The sequence below is a fragment of the Stigmatopora nigra genome, chromosome 13, assembly GCF_051989575.1.
Source record: "Stigmatopora nigra isolate UIUO_SnigA chromosome 13, RoL_Snig_1.1, whole genome shotgun sequence".
NCBI lineage: Eukaryota > Metazoa > Chordata > Actinopteri > Syngnathiformes > Syngnathidae > Stigmatopora > Stigmatopora nigra.
The window spans coordinates 1,771,883-1,792,890 of NC_135520.1; the positions used below are offsets into that span (position 1 = coordinate 1,771,883).

At 36.8% G+C, this 21,008-nt stretch overlaps 2 protein-coding genes across 5 annotated transcripts; both read left to right on the plus strand.

The window, feature by feature from the left end:
• The first annotated feature begins 314 nt into the window (after positions 1–314).
• Positions 315–8,886, plus strand: erich1 (glutamate rich 1). Of its 4 annotated transcripts, none has more exons than XM_077731137.1 (7): positions 315–754; positions 1,078–1,234; positions 1,317–1,454; positions 2,236–2,607; positions 2,954–3,148; positions 3,535–5,442; positions 6,850–8,653. In XM_077731137.1, exons 3-6 carry the CDS (start codon positions 1,352–1,354, stop codon positions 3,597–3,599), a joined length of 735 nt encoding a protein of 244 aa, XP_077587263.1. In that variant the 5' UTR covers positions 315–754; positions 1,078–1,234; positions 1,317–1,351; the 3' UTR covers positions 3,600–5,442; positions 6,850–8,653. The 4 variants fall into 4 exon arrangements, with proteins under 4 accessions (XP_077587263.1, XP_077587262.1, XP_077587259.1 ...); XM_077731136.1 differs by having other exon boundaries at positions 1,078–1,200; XM_077731133.1 differs by having other exon boundaries at positions 315–744; positions 1,078–1,200.
• Positions 8,887–9,380: 494 nt separating this feature from the next.
• On the plus strand, positions 9,381–19,727 carry LOC144206265 (cytospin-A). The gene is made up of 12 exons (XM_077731132.1): positions 9,381–9,645; positions 10,362–10,497; positions 11,543–12,106; positions 12,210–12,262; positions 15,336–15,745; positions 17,701–17,779; positions 17,867–17,933; positions 18,032–18,092; positions 18,184–18,280; positions 18,360–18,476; positions 19,221–19,280; positions 19,356–19,727. Exons 2-12 carry the CDS (start codon positions 10,458–10,460, stop codon positions 19,443–19,445), a joined length of 1,638 nt encoding a protein of 545 aa, XP_077587258.1. The 5' UTR covers positions 9,381–9,645; positions 10,362–10,457; the 3' UTR covers positions 19,446–19,727.
• Positions 19,728–21,008: the final 1,281 nt, after the last annotated feature.

The window sequence follows — 21,008 nt, forward strand, 5'->3', positions numbered from 1 at the left end:
ATAAATATATGTATACATACTATGCCAAACATTTCTGTGGTACAATACACAAAAATAGAAGGGGTTTACCGTATTAAAAGCTGGAATTTTAGGTGGATCCTCCTCGATCCTTCTTCTCTTGACATGGCTCAAACCAACTTTGTAATGGACATAAAAAAAAACAACTTATAATCGTGTTTTATGTCGAGAAAATATGGAAATATACAATTGTTTGCTCACGTTCACCGTCATCTCACATGTGCAGCTGGCTCGATTTGTGTAATTACAGCATTGAACCACTGGTGGGGCTGTGGTGCATAACGCAGTATTTTATTTTTTTATGACTTGAAATTTCAATAACTTTTTTGTCACTAACAACTGTTTTATGTAGTTATATTAACTGAGAAAAATAATGTAAATATATATTTTTATAAAAGCCTCCCGTTACATAATTTTCAAGTACTACTTTTTTAATAGAGTTTGACAAGTCTGAAATTCCGGCTTTCCTCCATTGTGGCTCTGAAACTGGAGCCCTGCGGAGCCCACAGGGAAGAATACGCGTCGCATAGCTCTTGTGCGACGCGTATTAGATGCGCTAATGTTTTAGTTGATTGAATAGCATATGAGAATGGGCTAAACTTCAAAGAGTAGTCTAACAAGCTAACGCTAATGACGGCTAGCGAAGTTAGCTCAACTGTGTTATTCTCGGCACCCAAACATTGTGTTTTCCAGTCCTTCCAGCCGACATGACACATAGAAAAGAAGGTATGTACAGGTATGTGCCGGTTACACACTGCTAATTTGTTTCGCCATAATTCAATGTTGCTAACAAACTAGCTTGCAAGTTGCCGTGTGCCTCTGTCTCGTACATATCGCTACTATTATACGGTATATATTGAACTGAGTGCATTTGTCGTTATATTGTGTATAATGAAATTTAAAGGTATTTATTAGCTTTCTGTGACCTCATTGAGTCCTGAAATGTGACTTGAATCACAAACACAAGCTTGTTATTTATTTTGAAGCGTAAGTCTACCTCTTAGTCAGTGTATCATCAATAATGTACTGCATTATACTCTTTGTGTACGTTATATATAGTATTCCAGTCTAAGGTACTTCAGAAGCTTTACCCTGCAGCCCCTAAATTGGAGGAAAAAGACTCTTCATTTGTAAATAAAAAGCATGTAAAAAGAAAATCTACGCAACAGGATATTCCTAACAGTAAGAACCAGTTTTTTTCCTGATTTCTTTCTATGTAGGTATCAGTTTTTCTGCATTGTCACTAATAATTTACTCTGAGATGGATTATTGAAATATGACATTTTTTTTGAATGCAGCACTGACACCAAAGGCAGCTGTTCAAAATAAGAGGATGTACACGGTTCTACCTCCTCCTGAAGACTACTTTGCACAGTCAATGAAAAATGTCACACCGCCCCAGCTTGAGAGCAAAAATAGCTCCGAGGGTCCGTCTGGTAAGAAGATGGATGTAAAATGATATTATTGTGAAGCTGTGATTTTCAGCTGCTTGTTGAATTCCATCCAATCGTTTTATTTCGCTCTATAAAAGAGAAATAGAGCATAAATATTTTGTATATTCCTTAAATGTAGCGTGTGAAGACCTATGATTATGAAAAAGTAGAGATTTGATGGCAAAAGACTATCTATAAATTCATTTTATGGTGTCTATAGCTGCTGACTGGATTAATACCAATGGAAATGGGTTTCATGGGTCAGAAGTTTAATCAGGAATTATTTTTTTCTTTTGCTAGAAATGTCATTTGTATTTAAAATTGATTTAAATAGTCTGAATATCGTACCATATTTTTCTGGTATTAGCGTACCCTTAAAATTGCCTTAAAATGGTTGAATTTTACAATTTCTCTCGTATAAGCCCCCCCCCCCCCCTGATTCACAATTTTCAACTCCATATTCATGGTTTTAACAGAAAGTACAAATGTTTTACTTTGAAGGGAATAAATGTGAAATATTTCCTTTATTTTAAAATAAATGACCGTATTAGCCTCATTGTTTTGCATTATGGCATTTCGTGCATCTCAAATGTAATTTGTGCGCATATAAGCTGTACCCTTGATTTAGTCATAATTTTTTTGAGTGACAAATACATTTATTTGAGAAAATTTGGTAGTTGTGCGTTCAGTCTAAATAAATAAGATGCCTTTTCTTGAAGGTTATTATTTTTTTTAGCATTTGTTTTGCCAATACAATTAAAAAAAATGTCTTTACTACTTGCAGAAGATGACATACAGCAGTGCACTGAAGAGATAGACCAAGAAAGAAAACGAAGAAGAAAGAGAAGAAAAAGGAAACTGAACCTCCAAGGAGAAAAAGATGAAAAAACGAAAACTACAGATTCCAGTATTGTTCAGAATGAAATGCAAACAGATGAAGTACACATTAGTCGTAACAAGAAAAGGAAATTGAAGAAGAAACGACACAAAGAAAAGATGCTCTCGCTGGGTTTGGTGCCTCGGGCTTCTGCCCTGGAGTTCACATACCGAAAAGAAAACAATGAAGAGGAAGATGATGAAGAGGAGGAAGATGGAAGAAAAGCTGCACAGGTAGCAGAATTCCTCAGAACCACAATGGAAGTTTATAAATCTGACTGTGAGTACTGCATTTTGTGGATTATCATTTTTATTCAGAATGCTAATTCTGATCTAGTGTTTATTTTTTATTTTTTTACTTTAACTGACAATGTTGTTTGTTCAAAAAAATGGACTGACGTTTTTAAAGAAAGAATTTGATTTACGACAACCCTGAATCAGCAATTTCTTAAGTGTCCTTCTAGGTCTGCATTCTGGGGTAAAGGTCAGTCCTATCTTCCATTAAACATGTTAAAATCCCGAGCTTGCCGCCAAACAAATTGAAGAAGCTCTTATAAAAAAAATGATTAAATATATATATATATATAATAGTATTACAGAATAACTACAACACTGTGGATTTTAAGGTTTACTACATAAAGAGAAGCTTCCGGAACTCTGCGGGTTGTTGGAGAACCTAGTGAGCAGCATCAGCAATGGAAAGAGGCCGACTTCTCTTTTAAAGCATCTGCAGATTCTTCAGCTATGCATCCAAGATAAAGACACTGATAGATTGGAAGAGGCACTGCGAGAACTTGAAAGCAACAACTTGATGACTGAAGGTGAGTGATTATTTAAAAACAGCTGTCAAATTCAAAGTATAGCTTCAGTTCGGGATAAAAAGCCTGAAAATTGATAACCAAATGGAGGTATCTGTACTTAAGAAATTAATTGTTTATGTTTTGTAACTTGGATTTTTTTGTACCTTAACTCACAGCAAAGCATCTTTTAAAAATCCGATTTTTTTAACGTAATTACAATCTTTTTACCCAATTCCGATCCTCTAATCTCACCCACATAGTCATAAAAATTCCTAATGACCTTGAATTTTTACCTGCATCCTAATCAAACATATTCTCAGCTAGCGTAAAAAGCTAACTAGCCAGCCCGGGGTAGTTTTTCACACAGTCCAACACGATTCAAGAACCACATGTTGTCTTCATTTCAGAAGAAACTACTGCAGTCACAACACTGTTCCAATACTGGATAACTGACATTTTTCCCATAAAGTGAAGCAAACTGACTGAACCTAAGACATGAACTCTGTAATCATCATGTATTAGGGCCGACTTCGGCCCACAGGCCGCACCTTTGACACCCCTGGAATTATTTTAGTTTCTAGAGGCATAAAACCAAGCACTTTGTTTCTTGCAAATTAGTAATCTATAGTTGTATCGACCTGTTATCCTCCTCCATGTTGTTTTCGCTATGCTGTTCAAATGAATGGAAATTGTTAACACTTGTCTGTCTTATCTTAGCCCCAATTAGAAGTAGACAAAATGTCAGCACTGCGGGTAGTCATGTTTTGTTTGTTTTCATGACATTTTATAATATCCAACTCACTAAATACAGTAATCCCTCAAATATTGCGGTTAATGTAGACAACATGGCAGCGGTAATTGAAAAATCGCAAAGTAGGGGGAGTACTAGTAGCTAGAGTGGCTTCTAAGTGTGAGTTTAAGCGTTTATTTTCATATTTTTATGATCTTTAAAAAAGTAATAATGAATAGTGGAAAAAAATTGCAAGCTAGTGAATTCTCGATAACTGAAAAACGCGATAATCGAGGAATTACTGTAGTTTCTAAAACATGCTAGCTTCTAGCTAGCTTAAAATATATGCAGTATTACTCAAGGTGCTAAGTACTTGAAATGTTTACTGCTAGGTCATCCATTCAAAACAGATTTGACGTCTTTGGGGGTCAGTTTTATTGATTGGATTGGTTCCTTTAATGACTTTTTCCAAAACACATGTTGTTTGTTATCTAACTTTGGACTTCATTTAGAAACCCAGCATGTTGGGCTCATATTGGACTTTAAGCACCATCGCCCCCTGGGAAGCCCGAGGCTAGCTGTATTCTATTCTCGTTCGATTAACCGGGGGGAGGAGTTCGTGAAGAGGACAAGGAATTATCATGGCTGGGAATTGTCATTGTGCTTTGTTGACAACGTGCTGTTGTCCGAATTTGACCCCGTAGGCTAGAATTTCACCGAATGGGGAGGAGTCAATTGTGCTTAGATTGCAATAATAGATGTTGGCAAATGGATTTTATTGAGTGAAATGCGATTGAGTGAATTTTGGTGCTTAGACATGAATCAGCATTTTTGCTTGTGATGTCATAACCAGAATCAGTGAAAAAAGTGGGCGTATCCTTAGGCATTTGGGTGGAATAATTATGAAATAGTGAAAAATTGCATTTTACATTTATATGAATGCTTTTTTTCATTCTTTTGCTTAATTTTCTGATTTTTGGGTGACCATTTCCATCCTACACTAACTAACCAATGAATATTAGCATTAATATATTGATTATGAAAAAAGTCCAGTAAAACGTTCATCCGCACTATTATTTATTTTGTTTGCATTCGAACAGGTGATTATTTTTTTCAAGATGGCGACTAATGGACTCTAAACATTATTTTTCCATTTGTATAGGGTGCTAACTTCAAAACATTTAGCCTTTTTGCTAATAAGGCCTGTTTTAATTTCCGCCAAAAATGCACTTTAGGCATTCAAAGGGTTAAACTGAACCTATTGTATGTCTTTAGAAAGATCAGCCTTGCTTCTGTTTACTTCTTTGTCCATGTATGCCAAGTCTCATAATCCCATTAGAAACACCAACTGCCCAAGACCGTTATATAAGGAAGCATTATCAGTGTAGGCTAGTCTACTTGGGACCAGATATCACAACACAGGTTGGAGAAGAAAGCGCCTTCAGCTGGGTAGACCCTTTGTCAACGGGTTTCCCACCCTGGGAATCCAGGAAGGGGTACTACAAAGAGCCAGGACGTCAACAGGAACGGCAAAATGATTTTCAGACTCCCAAGACTGACTCCGGGCTACATCAGGCTACTGCAGGTGAGATTTCATTGTCATTTTTGATTCAAAAAAAGTCCTAGTAGCAATATTATGATTATTTATTTTTGTGGTCCACATAAAGTTATGTGGGGGTGCCGGATCTGGCCCCCGGTCTTCATCTTGGACACCCGTGGCTTAGCCTGTGGCTAAGTATACATCAACTATATTTCCCTAAGCTTTACTTGGGCCATCAGGTTGCTTTTTTTGTGCCCGCTAACACAAGCGTGATGCGAAATTTGTGCAATGCAATGAAATATCGACACACGTACAAAGTCATTGCATGCTACATTGTCCCTAATTGCAGTTTGTTTTAGCTCACCTCACATAATTACCTTTTCACTGACACAAACAATGAAAAAATGTAAGCCGGTGACAACCCATTGAGTAGTAAATGGAAAAGAGAATTGGGCGACTGAGCTTATAAAATGGCTTTTTAACTGCTTGTGACACAACTCTGTCGGAAAATATGAGCTTTCGAGTTTTATTTATGCCAAAAGCTATGCGCGGGAAATTGCCCTTGTTTTATAATAGACTCGTTTTTTTGGGTTTTGAGAGATGCCGGGTCGTATTCTAATGGGCAATTTGAAAGCGCTCAAATGGGAAGAATGCTCACATAAGGGAAAATATTTGGGTAAAAAAGCGAGCTGGAATTACCGGACAAAAAAAAGAACACTATCTACCGTTACATTTCCGTAGATATGGCGTTCATTTTCTCAAAGTGAAGTTTTACGTGATCGGATGTTTGGTCGCCAGTCAAAAGTACTTAGATATTAAACACTTCCTAAATATGAAACAGTACTTAGATATTAAACAGTTCCCAAATATTAAACAGTACTTAGATATTAAACAGTTCCCAAATATTAAACAGTACTTTGATATTAAACAGTGCTTGGATATTGAACAGTACTTTGATATTAAACTACTTTGATATTAAACAGTACTTTGATATTAAACAGTACTTTGATATTAATCCGTACTTTGATATTAAACAATACTTTGATATTAAACAGTACTTAGATATTAAACAGTGCTTTGGTATTAAACAGTACTTTGATATTAAACAGTACTTAGATATTAAACAGTACTTAGATATTAAACAGTACTTAGATATTAAACAGTACTTGGATTAAACAGTACTTTGATATTTAACAGTACTTTGATATTAAACAGTACTTTGATATTAAACAGTACTTTGATATTAAACAGTACTTGGATATTAAACAGTACTTGGATATTAAACAGTACTTATAAATATCAAACAGTACTTAGATATTAAACAGTACTTAGAAAGTACTCTCTCACCAAAAGACCGGTGACCAAACGTCCGAGCACCAAGTTTTATTATCAAAAATTGTGATCTGTCCAAGTCCACTCATTGACTTTATTGGTATTTTCTTTCCCATACAGACCCAGGCCTACCACAATGTCTGCGTGGTACGCCCACCCGAGAAGACCATGCCAGGGATCGCGATGCTTTTAGGCGCCGTGGGGATCGGGATGTGCGGGTACAGCTCCAGGCAACTGGCGCTGTACCACCGACCCTCCAGCCGTGTGCTGCAGAGGGTCGGCTCGTACACCGACGCCAGCTCGGCTACCTTCAGGGTCCCCTTCTTGGATGTCACTCACAGGGCTGGAGCTTGCCAGGAGATTCCGGCACCCTCCTTTGTGGGCCAGAAGTATGTTTAAAAAAAATAAATAAAAGATGGGCCGGTAGGTTGACTCTCAGTGATGTCCACTGTGGCGTGTTGAAGATTGTAGCTATGCTGGCCCATTGGTTCGATGAGGCCCATGTGCTCTCTGAAGATATGCTCGTGGAGGGATCTGATTGGTTCAATTTGACTCGGCATGATGTGACTTTAGTTCTTTAGTACAAGGGATCGGTTTCTCTAACAACAGTGCAATAGTCAGACAGGATAAATATTCAATTAGAACTTTTATTTCATCCCTTATATGGGAAATTCCATTGGAAGTAGCATGTACAGACACAGAAGACATTGTAGAACTAGTTAAAAAAAATCTGGACCCACATACAGTAGAATATAGGCCCAGGGTGTCCAAACTAGGGCCAGTGAATGTGGATTGGATGTAAATCACTGTCAATAGCAGTTTGTTTTGACCCATCATTTTTTTGTACTTAACTCTGATCCTGTCTTTAACCTAGGATTTCAAGTTGTGTTTTTTTAAGCACCCCCGCGGAGGAAAAAGTTTGGACACCCATGAGGTAGATTGTATATGTTTAAAGTATAATTCTGGTGGCAGTATTGAACGGTGGGTAAAAAAATGGATGGAATATGGCAGTAGTCCTTCATAGAAAGATGGTATTCTAGAACTTTTTCAGGAGAAGTGCTTGTTGTACTTAGCTGTCCATCCCATGATACCTGTGGACCTCAGTCTTCGTTGTCTAAGTTTATGCTACTAATCGCGTCGCAAAGCTTGATCTGGTAGCAACGTGCTGTTGTTTATGCCAGATTAAGCCATGGCGGCACGCAAGATAGCGTCTTAGACCTTCATTCTCCGGTAGAGATTAACCCGGCATGGTGGAAAACCCACATTTGAAACCAAATCTGGATTAAAGTGCTTCTCTATTTACTTATTTATGATTTGACAGGACTTGTGTTCACCAAATTGTAGTACCTTTCTCCCTGAAATGCCCACCATTTATTTCCCTGCAATGCTTGGGTGTGGGAATGAGATTAGGGACGATATTGGGTGTGGTTAAAATGTGACGAAACGCAAGATGGAAAAAAATAAAATAACGGATTGTGATATTATGATAGGAATTCGGTATGAAGACAGTGACACCCTCTGGAAATCATAATGTTGTACACTTGTATTAAATAGTTGTCGCCCTTAAAAACACACCCGCAAAAAAGCAAGAGGTGGGTGGAAATTGGCGAGGCATTGAGTGTGGTTGAGAATGTGTGCTGTGCCTTAGGAGGGACACTTGTTGTAATTGTCAAATGTTTTATAGGTAAAAAGAGCATCACTTGGATCTTTAAAGTAGTGTGTGGGTTTTCCAAGGGTGGCAAATCATTGATTTTCAGATTGTGGAGGATTACTGCCCAAATAAGTGCGATAAAAGAAGGGAATATGTTTTGCTCTGTGTATTTATGTGCGTAATCTTTCAAATTTTGTCTTTAGGTGACTGTATTTTTCTGGTAGTATTTGTTAGGTGTAAAGAAATGCAGAATAAAATAATTGGTAAAATGTTTTTGGGGTCTAATGTTTTGTTTTTCACTCTTGGATTTTTTTTTTTTTAGAGAAACTAATACTAATGTTGGTTGGAGAAATCTCTACTTAAGGTAAGGATGATCAACCCAAGACAAAGCTAAGGTATTGTTATGATTTTATTCTCACGAGGGTGAGTTTGATGGAAACTGGTTGGGGTGAGAGTTGAACTGGTTCAACTGGTCGCTTGCCAATTGGCTATTGTTGGGCACCTGACGCATCTTTTAGACAATTAACTATAAAAAGCTTATGGATAAGTTCAAGTTTTAAATTGACCGGAGGAACATGTTTTTTTGGAATGTGGGATGGGGTTGAAGTACAGTGAAAAAATGGCAAACTTATCACTAAACTGAAATTATAAAATATATAAGATGACCCCAAAAGGTAACAATAATTTTTGAAAAGTGGTTATTTATTATTATCTTATTTATTATTATTTTATGTATTTGATTTATAGTTATTTAATATTTTATTTTTTAGTTTTATAGTTATTCATTATTTTTATTTGTTTTATAGTTATTTTTTATTTTATTATTTATGTTTTTATTTTATTATGTTTAAATTATTTTATCAGTTGTTATTATTCATGTATTATTTTTTGTCTGTTTGTTTGTTGTGGTTACTGTGCACTACGTGGTGAGGCATTACATCTTATTATAGTATTTATTTATATGATTACAAAAGCCATTCAATTCAATTGAAAATATGCTTAACCCAAAAAGTTGCTCAAACGCACCCCCTGGCGGACAACCTAAAGCGGAAATCCCGATTAGCACACTTGGGAGTTGCGTGGTCTCAACTCGTTGTCTCTCTTTAGGAGGTGCTTCCTTCAAATTAAGATGATTCCCCTAAAAATGTAGCAGGAATTAACGCTTCTTATTTAAGTCGATTTAGTAGTTGTAGTTGTGCCTGGTGTTGAAAAGTGAAGAAAAGAAGGGAAGACGCACTTTTGGATTAGTTTGTCCGCAGTGAAGGGTTTGTAACTTTTTTTTTTTTACTAACTCATTCCATGTTGTCCGTCGGTTAAACTTTACACTGGAATACTTTAAAATAGTGTATTGTATTTGTACTTTTGCTTGTGTCATTGCAGTTTCTTACAGAATGAAAAAGAATGCTTGAAAAGTTGAAGTTAACATGTTGATGCTGTTTTTTTTTTCAGATTAAAATTAATCTGGTAGGTTTTTCATATTGAAAAGTTTATTTTTATCTATTAGAAATTTAAGTAGCCCAAAAATGCTGATATTTGTCATAGCTAAAATATGTTAAACTGCTTATCATGAATTGACTTTTAACACTAACATTTTAATTGATTTATAGCATTCTTCATAATTCTGTTTTTTATATAGTTTATTTAAAAAAAACATTAAAAAATGACTTGTTTTATAACTATTTTAGTTCATTTATTTAGTTCATGCTCAGCAACTTTGGTGGCATATTCTAAACATTGATTGGAAAACAATTAATAATAATAATATAATAAATAAATAAATTGGACCTAGAATAGAGCCTTGAGGTACACCATTTATTTATTTTCTATTTGTATTTATATTTTATTTTTGCCTTTCATGCATTTGACTGCTGCCATTTTAAACCTACCCTATAAATATGACATTGACCGGACTATAATGCGAAGGGCGTCGATATATAAAAATATTTTCAAGATGGTTGACATTGTTGCCTTTATTTTTCAGTTGACCAATCGTGACCGGTCTCATCGATCAAGTGCTGAATGTGGCGGTCACCCCCGCGCACCACCATTTTGATCAGGTGGACAAACTGACTGCAGGATGGGGAGCTTTTCCAGCAAGGACGGCCACGGACTGGCAGGTATGTTAGCGCTAAGTTAGCAACACGTTTCAGTTGAGGAGGACGTTTAAAAAATGGGAGGCGGGGGATCTTGGCAGCTCGCGACTGTGATCCATTCGGGGCCAGCTGCGATGAATCGGCAGAATTCTCATCTCAGCACAAGGGCAGGCGATTAATCACCAGGCGGGGGTGTCGGATACGCGGCTCGCGGGTAGCTAACGGCCCGTTAGGTCGTCTGATCCTGTGTATGTTGTAGCTTATTCATCAAATGTTTTTAGTTTTTCAATATTTTTCTAAAATTGGAATTTAATGAATTCTGTGATAGAAATGCGCAAAAAAAATAGCAAAAATGACAACAAAAAAACTTAAAGCTGTCCAGAATTTGGCCAAAAATCAATAAGAAATTGCACAAAATTCCATAAAAATTGTCCAAACTTCAATAAAAATGTCCACAATTCAATAAAAAATTGTCCAAAATTCAATTAAAAAATTGTCCAAAATTCAATACGAAATTGTCCAAAATTCAATTAAAAAAAATGAGCCAAAATGTACCCTAAAATGACAAGGAAACATATCAATGGCCGTCATTTAAAAATGTCATATTTGGAATTTTTTAAATATTTCATTGTCTCGATGTGGTTAGCAAATGTCACCGCTTTGTTGTTGACGTTTTTTCTTCCGTTTGATTGTCCTCACGGAATGCTTTTTCTCGGTGACAACTTGCCATGGGAGGAACCGTTCAAAAGTTTTTTTCCCAGCATTCCATTATGATATCATGATGATGATGCACGCCATTGTTAGCCTGTTTTTTTTCTTTGAATTCCTTTTCACTCCAAACTACAGTTCAAAACAAAATTTTAGGACTTACTTTGTATCCAAAAAAATACATGTTTTTTTGACATCAAATTGCATTATTATTATATTTAGGTTAGTTCAAAAAACACATGTAAAATGACCAAACACATATTGAGAGCATTGATACGGTCTCACTTCTATCCTTAGCTTTAAAAAAACATTTTTTGACCTTTGACACTGAACTGAATACCCGCTTTTTTCCCATCCCTAGGAAACCAATTGGACAGTTTCCACACTCCCCCCGCTTCCCCGCAAAAACCCGAACCCGGATTCATACCCGGATCCCCCCAACTTATCCCCCCCAAGACATTAAAACCCCCCAGCGCAGTTTCATCTTCACCCCCTGGCGTGAAGTGTTCGCAGCCAAGTCCTGCCATCGGACCCCCGGAGTGGAGATCCCCAGTCCCACAGGTCCCCCCTAAATGCTCGGTGACGGTCTCGGGAGTCCAGCCGGTCTCCGTCGAGCCCAAAAGTGGAATAGCGGTGAAAGAACGAAATAGTCTAGGTCGAAACGGGGGTCTTTCCACTTCATTTCCACCACCTCAGACCAAGTGTGGACCCTTCAGCCCTTCAAGGAGCCCGCCTTCGCCATGCATCTCCTCGCCGATTGTGGCTAGCTCGCCTCGCCCAAAGTGGAATGAAAGGGAGAGTCGGTCCTTGTCACCAAAGCCGGAGGCCGGAAATGTACAGTCGGAAGAACTAGAGCGGCTGTTAAGCGAGTGTGGGGTGACATTGGGGGGCGACGTCAGTCGGGATGGAACCACAGATGTCGTAGGTGAGACCTAAAAACTGATGATGATGTCTTTTGGTTCATTATTTGTAAAAGTTAATTTTTTGTGTGTTTTTGTTGTAACTTTGAGACTTTTCTTCTCCATTAGAAATGCTGAAACTACTACAAGCTGAAGTGAAGAACTTGAAGAACGCAATGAAGGTCAGATATACTTCAATTAACCATTGTTTATAGTGTTTTTATATATATATTTTTAAAATTTACAAATTAGTTGTCTTTGCCCCGGGCCTGTGTGGGTTTTCTCTGGGTACTCCGGTTTTCTTCCACAATCCAAAAACATGGATGCTAGGCTAATTGGATGCTAAATACTTCCTAGCTATAAGTGTGATTGGTTGTTTGTCTCCACGACATGTTGTGTGGGTTTTCTCCAGGTACTCTGGTTTTCAAAATGTCTCATCTGCACTTGCACAGTGTTCTTACATTGGGAAGCCATTTCTACAAGCCTTCCTCCGGTTGTTTAGATGCTTGTTAACCCTCTGAAAATGATGTAATCTACAGTGATTTCCTGTTTCCAATTGGGACTCCTCCCTTAGGATAGCATCTTCAGGCTCAAATTCTTTCAACAGATGGACTTGCGGATTATAGTCCGGATTATGCACTACATTTTTTCCTCAAAATGTTACACAGTACTATTTCCTTCCTCCCTTTTAAAAAAAAATATTTCTCCCATGGAAGATACTCACAAATGTAATCACTCAGGGTCAAGCTACCTTAGAGTTAGCATCGATCAAGAGTTAGCCTTGGATTAGCATTTGTAGCAATCCTAAGAATATGTTTACATTACTCCATCCTTGGCCAATAGAAGTTATGTAGGCTGACTTTATGAACTCAGTCTGCTCGGATACCCTGGGAGACTTTTTGTGGCGAGCCGAAGGAAAAGGGGGGGTGCCAGGGCTTTGCTCTGCGGAGGTGCGGGTTCACCAGAGACAAAAGTGGTTTTGTTTTGTTCGCCCTGTTGAGGAAGAGGAGGGATGGGGTCAGGGATGATGCGCTTGATCACACTGGACATTTGTTTTTGTTTCTGATGCACACGGCAGAAAGAAAGAAAGAAAAAATGAAAGAGTTTGACGTTGTAAAACAGACGTTTCCACCCCGATTGGGCCTCTAAATTTCTTCAATTCATCCATCAGAGAACAGACTGGAAGCTCTTTTTTTATGAGGAAAAATAGCTTGATTTTTAGGCATTTTTTGTACGCTTTTTTTCGTCAGAGGGTTTCTTTAAAAAACATGAAAGGATGAGAGGGCTAAGTTGAAATTCTTCTGCTTTTATTTGGGATATAAATCATGGGAATGTAGGGGGGGAAAAATCAGGTTTAAAAGGGGGTTTTATGTATTAATTCAAGGGGTGGGTCGACTTTTTGCAGCAAAGCACGCTGTAAAAAATGTAAAGAGAGGGCTAACTTTGAAATGTTTGATGTGTGTGTTCATCCTGAATGTCCGCGCCCTTATCTAGCTGTGAAGTGAGGAGCACCCCTTCCTGTTTCCTAAGCCGCGGGTGTCAAATTGTCGGCTTGGGGGCCAGATATGGTACGCCTAAAAAAATTCAATTGGTTCCAAGACTTTTCGTAAGTAGAAATGTACTTTATATGTAAATTCTTTAATAATCTTCACAAAACTGCCAACTAAACCCATTAAAATAGGTCAGAATCTCCCAATTTTGTATGAAAGATGTGAGCAAGCACAGAAATTAGAAAAAAAATATATAAAGAAATTAATAATTAATATCTTAAAATAAATAAAGCATATATAAATATGCCTTGCACCACTAAAATATCTCCCTCTGCGGCCTTTATGGATTTAATACCCACATTTTTTCCACCAGGTAGCATTCTACCAGGGCTGAAATCCATCCACTTTGTAGTACATTTTATACTTTTACGTGTGCCCTATGTGTGTGTGTGTGAGAATGTGTCATGTTGCATTTGTAGTTTTTAATCGCTTAATAAGAGGAATTTAAGATAAAATAACAAGAAATGCAGTTTTGGGAGATTTTGTAACTTGGATTTTTATTTGTATGTCGAGTCACTTATTTGCATTTAAAAAAAATGTAACTTGAAATTTTCGTACCTAGAGGCATTCATAAGTAGAGGTATAACTGTACATATCTTAAATCATTTTCTTAATATCCATTCAGGACAAAAATCCCTAAATTTTGGGTCACGTTTCCCCATTAGGTTGCCAAATAGCACACAACTTAAAAACTCTGATCAGTCGATCCCGCAGTTCGGCGGTGAAATAGACGAAGAAGGAATGTGAGTGCGGGGGAGGAAATGTGATATGTGCTTGTTGAGTGTAATGGGGTCCAGCTGTGGTCAGACAAGGGAGCGTCATCTCCGATGGGTTATTACTTCCTCTGTCCGTTAGCTCATCCAATAACTAACCTCTGCTCCCTTGACTGAATTTGAAAAAAGCACCTGGCCCATATTGCTTTCCAGTCCATTTGTCGCTTCATTAAATATGAAGCCATCTTTCTTAGTTTCTCATTTCAGAAGAGCTTTCATATTGGGGAGGTGACCGATCCTCATTTTGTCACCACCCACTGTGTACGTGATATGAAAAGGGGCTTTTGTGTGGGTGTGTGTTTGTGTGTGCGACCAATCGACGTCGTAATGTGGAAACTATTTGGACATGATGACCAAATTTTGCTTTGTTCAAAATGGTGTTCGTTTAAAAAGAGGATTAAACGTGTTTTGGTGTTTTTTTGTGGTTTTGTGGACAGTTTTTGCATATTTGGTTTCAAATGACAGAAAGATACGCCCCTTTTTTTGCTTGCCATATGCAGTATATCATTGGATTTAATATTAATATCATAGTTGGCTAAAGTATAATGCAGGATTCAGGAATAATGATTCGTAATAAATCAAAATAAATGAATAAAAACTGCTTCAAATGGAGCGCATAACAACTGCCATTTTTTTTCCTATATCAGAAAAACGTTTGTCTGTAGTTGCTTATTTTACTATTATTATAACATTTAATGTTTGCTTTTGGTTTCAGGAAAAAATCCTCCAAAAATGCAACTTATATTTATTTGGAATTAATATTTTTTTCCTTTTTTTTTGTACATTCCTTGGTTCGTTTTTTTTTTGCCAACTACTTATGTTGTTTTTAGCAAAAACAGTTCATGCTATGCTAACATGCTAACAGTTACCTATTTTACTACTACTTGAATATTCTATATTTTTTAAAGAATTTCTTCTGTTTTTATTTTCAGAGCGAACAAACGGAATGGCTGCAGTTCCAGGCCGATCTCCAGGTGGCGGTGTCCGTGGCCGACCGTCTGAGAGCGGAGGCCGAAGAAGAGTTGACGGCCCTCCGGGTGGCTCACCAAGACGTCAAGAATGAATTGGCGTTGGCCCTGAACAGGCAGAAGGAGGCCGACGTCCAACTAGTCGCCCTGAGAGGAGAACTCGAGGAGAGCAGGCAGAGGCCACCTAACCCGGAAAAAAATGGCGCCCGGGAAGGAGAAAAGACAGCCCCCGCCAGGGAAGGTAACCACGACAACGGAAAAAGTGTCACGCGGGAAGACAATGCGCCAATCACCAAACGCTACCTGAGAAATGTAACCAATGAGGAGAGACGGAGGGAAGATGTTCGACGGATGGCTGCTTCTGAAAGGTCAAGGTAAGAGGTCAACCTACTGTGTCCCTTTTTGAATTGAAGGCTTTTATTGTCATTATACAAGGATAATGTCAGCATACTCCTCAACAAGTAGTGGTCAAAATAGTAAACAAGTAGTAGTCAACATAGTAAACAAGTAGTTGTCAAAATAGTAAACAAGTAGTTGTCAAAGTAGTAAACAAGTAGTTGTCAACATAGTAAACAAGTAGTTGTCAACATAGTAAACAAGTAGTCGTCACCATACTCAACATGTAGTTTTCAACATACTCAACATGTACTGTCAACATACTAAACAAGTAGTTGTCCAAATAGTAAACGAGTAGTTGTCAAAATAGTAAACGAGTAGTTGTCAAAATAGTAAACGAGTAGTTGTCAAAATAGTAAACGAGTAGTTGTCAAAATAGTAAACAAGTAGTTGTCACCATAGTAAACAAGTAGTTGTCACCATAGTAAACAAGTAGTTGTCACCATAGTAAACAAGTAGTAGTCAAAATAGTAAACAAGTAGTTGTCAAAATAGTAAACAAGTAGTTGTCAAAATAGTAAACAAGTAGTTGTCAAAATAGTAAACAAGTAGTTGTCAAAATAGTAAACAAGTAGTTGTCAAAATAGTAAACGAGTAGTTGTCAAAATAGTAAACGAGTAGTTGTCAAAATAGTAAACGAGTAGTTGTCAAAATAGTAAACGAGTAGTTGTCAAAATAGTAAACGAGTAGTTGTCAAAGTAGTAAACAAGTAGTTGTCAAAGTAGTAAACAAGTAGTTGTCAAAATGGTAACAAGTAGTTGTCAACATACTCAACATGTAGTTGTCAACATACTCAACAAGTAGTTGTCAACGTACTTAAAAGTAGTAGCTAACATACTTAAAAAAAGTAGTAGTCAACATACTTAAAAAAAGTAGTAGTCAACATACTTTTAAAAAAGTAGTAGTCAACATACTTAAAAAAAGTAGTAGTCAACATACTTTAAAAAAAGTAGTAGTCAACATACTTAAAAAAAAGTGGTAGTCAACATACTTAAAAAAATAGTAGTCAACAAGTAGTAGTCAACATGGATATTGAGTGGTCACGTAAGCAAGTCCTATGTCCAAAGTGACCAAACTGGTTGGCAGTCAATTAGTCTTAATTAGGTGCACAACTCTAGTTGCAGCACTTTGGAAGAACATTGCCAACCCCCTCCCCCCACCGAGTCTTTCTCTTGGCTTCCCTTGTGCAACCAACCCAGGTAGGTATCCACAATTGTCTCATCAACCATCCCCCGCCCGTGTATTTCAACCCTGTGTTTAGTCCATCCTGCTAGGAGTAATGTTTCCTGGTTAGTGATATTTGCCTATGTGTCAACCCTGTTATATTTTTCTTCATTTTTTTTAATGATTTGTACTCTTGTTTTTCATTCCAATTATTCATTAAAATAATTTATAAAATAATTCACTAAAATATTTCATTAAAATTATCCATTTGAAATTGTCCATTTAAAATTATCCATTAAAATAATTCCTTAAAATCATTAATCCATTAAAAACTTATGCACCAGCACTTCACTGGCATTTGCCTGCTTCCCACTCCTAGTTTCCACTTCGCGTGCTTAATTGGTTTCATGTCGGGGGATGGGATTATTTGGCTTCTTGTCGGGGGATGGGATTTTTTGTCTTTTTGAGCCACGTTCAGGAGTTTCAACCCCCTCTATGTGGCTCATGCTTGGCTAATTGATAATTGAATGCACTTGGTGTAGTCTGTCTACTTTCGTGTCTCAAAATGCCTTCAAATATTTATCACCCTGAAGCAATGTTATCATAAAATGACAAATTGCTCTTTTTGTGTTATATTTATGGTACTAATGATCCATTTGCATTGATTAGGAAATATCATATTGAATAAATAATATTTTGCCACTGATTTTGTTTTACACAATTGAAATAGTACCATAAAATTTAAAGTATTAAATGTCATAATCCTGCAGAAGCCTATCCAGATTACCAGAGTACTCCGACACCCCCACTATACAGAATGGCACTTCCACAACACCTGAATCAACAAAGGCAAGATAGTTTGTCTTCATATTTTTATTTTATTTTTTTAACCTGCAATATCCATAAAAATGATGTCCTTACATTTTCATTTTCAAGAATTTATTCCAACCAAGAGGACGAAAAAGTCTCGACCAACAAGAGAGCAGATCAAACACTGATACAGGTGTGTATGTTTACAATTTTAAAGTTTTTCAGGATATTTTAGCATCATATAATTCAAACTAAAAATATTATGACTCAGAAAATGACTTTTTTATGCAGGAAAACGGGAAGAAACTTTAAACAAGTACAATTCAACACTATCGGATGCACCACCAAGCAGGTCAGCAAATTTTAAATATTATTTATACACATTTCCTCCATGTCAGACATGAAAATAATAATAACAAATAAAAATCTATTGTCTTCTTCAGGTCGCAGGATGGATTCAACCTTCTTTTGCGGCGCCATGGTGGCTCGAAGCGGAATTCGCTACTACGTTGGTGTCAGAGTCAAACCCAAGGCTACAAAGTAAAACATCTTTATTGACAGTTTTTATGATGGATTGATCTCATATTGAATTGACACCCATGTTTTTTTTGTTCTTTAGAATATTGACATTACCAATTTTAGCAGCAGCTGGGTGGACGGCCTGGCATTTTGTGCTCTTTATCATACTTACCTGCCCTCGCATATTCCTTACAGCCGCCTAAGTCCAGACGACAAGGTAATATTTACATATATATGTACTTGGACTTGGACTTGGACTTGGACTTGGACTTGGACTTGGACTTGGACTTGGACTTGGACTTGGACTTGTACTTGAACTTGAACTTGTACCTGTACTTGAACTTGTACCTGTACTTGAACTTGTACCTGTACTTGAACTTGTACCTGTACTTGAACTTGTACCTGTACTTGAACCTGTACTTGAACCTGTACTTGAACCTGTACTTGTACCTGTACTTGTACCTGTACTTGTACCTGTACTTGTACCTGTACTTGTACCTGTACTTGTACCTGTACTTGTACCTGTACTTGTACCTGTACTTGTACCTGTACTTGTACCTGTACTTGAACCTGTACCCGTGCTTGAACTTGTACTTGTACTTGTATACATATAAATAAAAACATGTACATAATGTGTGTATATATATACATTTAAATAAAAAACATGTACATAATGTGTATACATATACATATTTTTGTTATTTATGTTTGTGTATATTATCTCAAAATCCACAAATACTTCTGAAATAAAAATAATAATAACTACCAATAACATTCATCATTTTGCTTATGCGGACAAACAAAATGACATTTTAATCAGATAAACTAATTAAATTGGTAAATCAATTCGTCAAGCAAATTCCCTTAGCAATCATAAATGTGAAACAAATGAATTCATTTCATGCTTCACTGCTTCTTAGTTTTCTCACTTTATTTTTATTTATTTATATATTTTTTGCAGAGGGTCAATCTCAGCCTCGCCTTCCAAACAGGCGAAACTGTCGGCATTGGCCAATCATTGGTAAGCCTATAAATGTGTAATGTTTGATAAACACCCCCCAAAAAAGCCACTTAAACGACTACCTGTGTTTTACAGACTATTGAGGACATGCTTCGTGCAGGTGGTCCGGACTGGCAGAGGGTCTTGACCTACGTGGAGACCGTGTATCGTCACTTTGAGATGTGACGAGTACCAGGTAGCAAAAAACTTAATAACCAATTTTGGACGATAATGATCACAACCTTAAAACGTGGCTACCTTGGAGATATGAGTTGTTATGGCGTAATATAGTATTGCACATCCAATACACTAATATTGACAGACTAAATATGCCTTTCTTGCTTGTTGGAAGTGAACTTTGTACTTTGTGTATACGTACATACCAAATATTTGACAGCACTTCCTTGGAGCATGTTAATATGTAACTAGTGTTAATACCAAAGAAATAAAATGTGGATCTAAAGTAAATATTCAAGACTGAAGGTGGTTTAGAATTTGGTTTTATGAGGGTTGGAGGCTATTTTTTGGGTGAGAAAAGTTAATCTGCTGGTTTAGGGTTGATTTGAGTCGTTTATTTATTTTATGAATTGCATGGATAAACAAGAGGGGGTGCTGGAGCTTTGAATAATTGTAGATGAATAAGATAGGGAGGATTTTTAATGGTTAAACAGTCTTAACATCCATGTTTTGGGGAACAGAGCACCCAGAGAAAACCCACGAAAACCCACCAGGCCGCCACAGTTAGTGAAATTTAAAAGTATGTTTTTTTCTGTATTTAGACTACACAGTTTATGCAGAATTTTAATTCAGAGACGTTTTTTTTAATTCGAAAAGTACAGTTTGATTATGACTTAAATCATCTCTACCGCCGTCCTGTGGTAAGACTATGTCATTACAGCAATGCAATAATGAGATTCATTATAATAAAACTGCCTTTGTTTAAACAAAGCAGCTAAATTTATTGTCACAAATTATATTTTTACAATTTTCTAAATCAAATTTGGCACCTTTTATTCATATATATAATAATGTTAATATTATATAGTATTGAATATAATTGAGTGTTCCCTCGTTTGTCCACCAGGCTGTGCAGTGCCTTAAAGTTATGAAAATAAATAAATAATAACAATAATTCTACATTCAAGAAACACTAGATGGCAGACTTTGCATCATAATAGAGAATCTTAAACGCTGTGAATTTGAATGAATGATTGAAAAAAAATAACATATGTTATTGTTGCCTGCAACCCAATGTAAAACATGTCATAAACATTTGAGTCTCTAACACGAACGTTTAACCCCAACGTCTTAGCATTTTTGCTCGCCATTTTATAGGAATAAATCAAAGATCCAGGCCGTCAAGCATGTGAGCATTTCATCCCCAAAGAGGAACAAAATGAGAATTAAGTCTGTCTTCGTGGCAATTGAAGGAAAGGAATTTATTCCTTCATGTTTCCCTTTTTGATGAGATAAACATACTGGAACAGATTGCAAAATCAAGTGTTTATTCACATTGGTAATGAATGATTCATTTTTCACACTGCGCGTGCCTGCGTGGGAATTCTCTGGGTACTCCACCTTGGCTGGGATAGGCTCCAGCACCCCTTGCCTCAGAAAACGAATGCTTATTCATTTTAAAATAATAATAATGAATCTAACATGCTACTTGTATATTACATTTTAATTTTCAGGTTCACCATTTAAACCTTGCTTAATGTACACAGTAGGTATAAAACACAAAAAACAAGG

Coding starts and splice junctions, on each gene's coding strand:
- erich1 (XM_077731133.1), top strand. Junction 1,455..2,235: donor TAGCTCCGAGGGTCCGTCTG/GTAAGAAGATGG, acceptor TACTACTTGCAG/AAGATGACATACAGCAGTGC. Junction 2,608..2,953: donor GGAAGTTTATAAATCTGACT/GTGAGTACTGCA, acceptor GTGGATTTTAAG/GTTTACTACATAAAGAGAAG.
- LOC144206265 (XM_077731132.1), top strand. CDS start 10,458: ATGGGGAGCTTTTCCAGCAAGGACGGCCACGGACTGGCAG. Junction 12,263..15,335: donor ACTTGAAGAACGCAATGAAG/GTCAGATATACT, acceptor TTTTATTTTCAG/AGCGAACAAACGGAATGGCT. Junction 18,093..18,183: donor TCGGATGCACCACCAAGCAG/GTCAGCAAATTT, acceptor TGTCTTCTTCAG/GTCGCAGGATGGATTCAACC.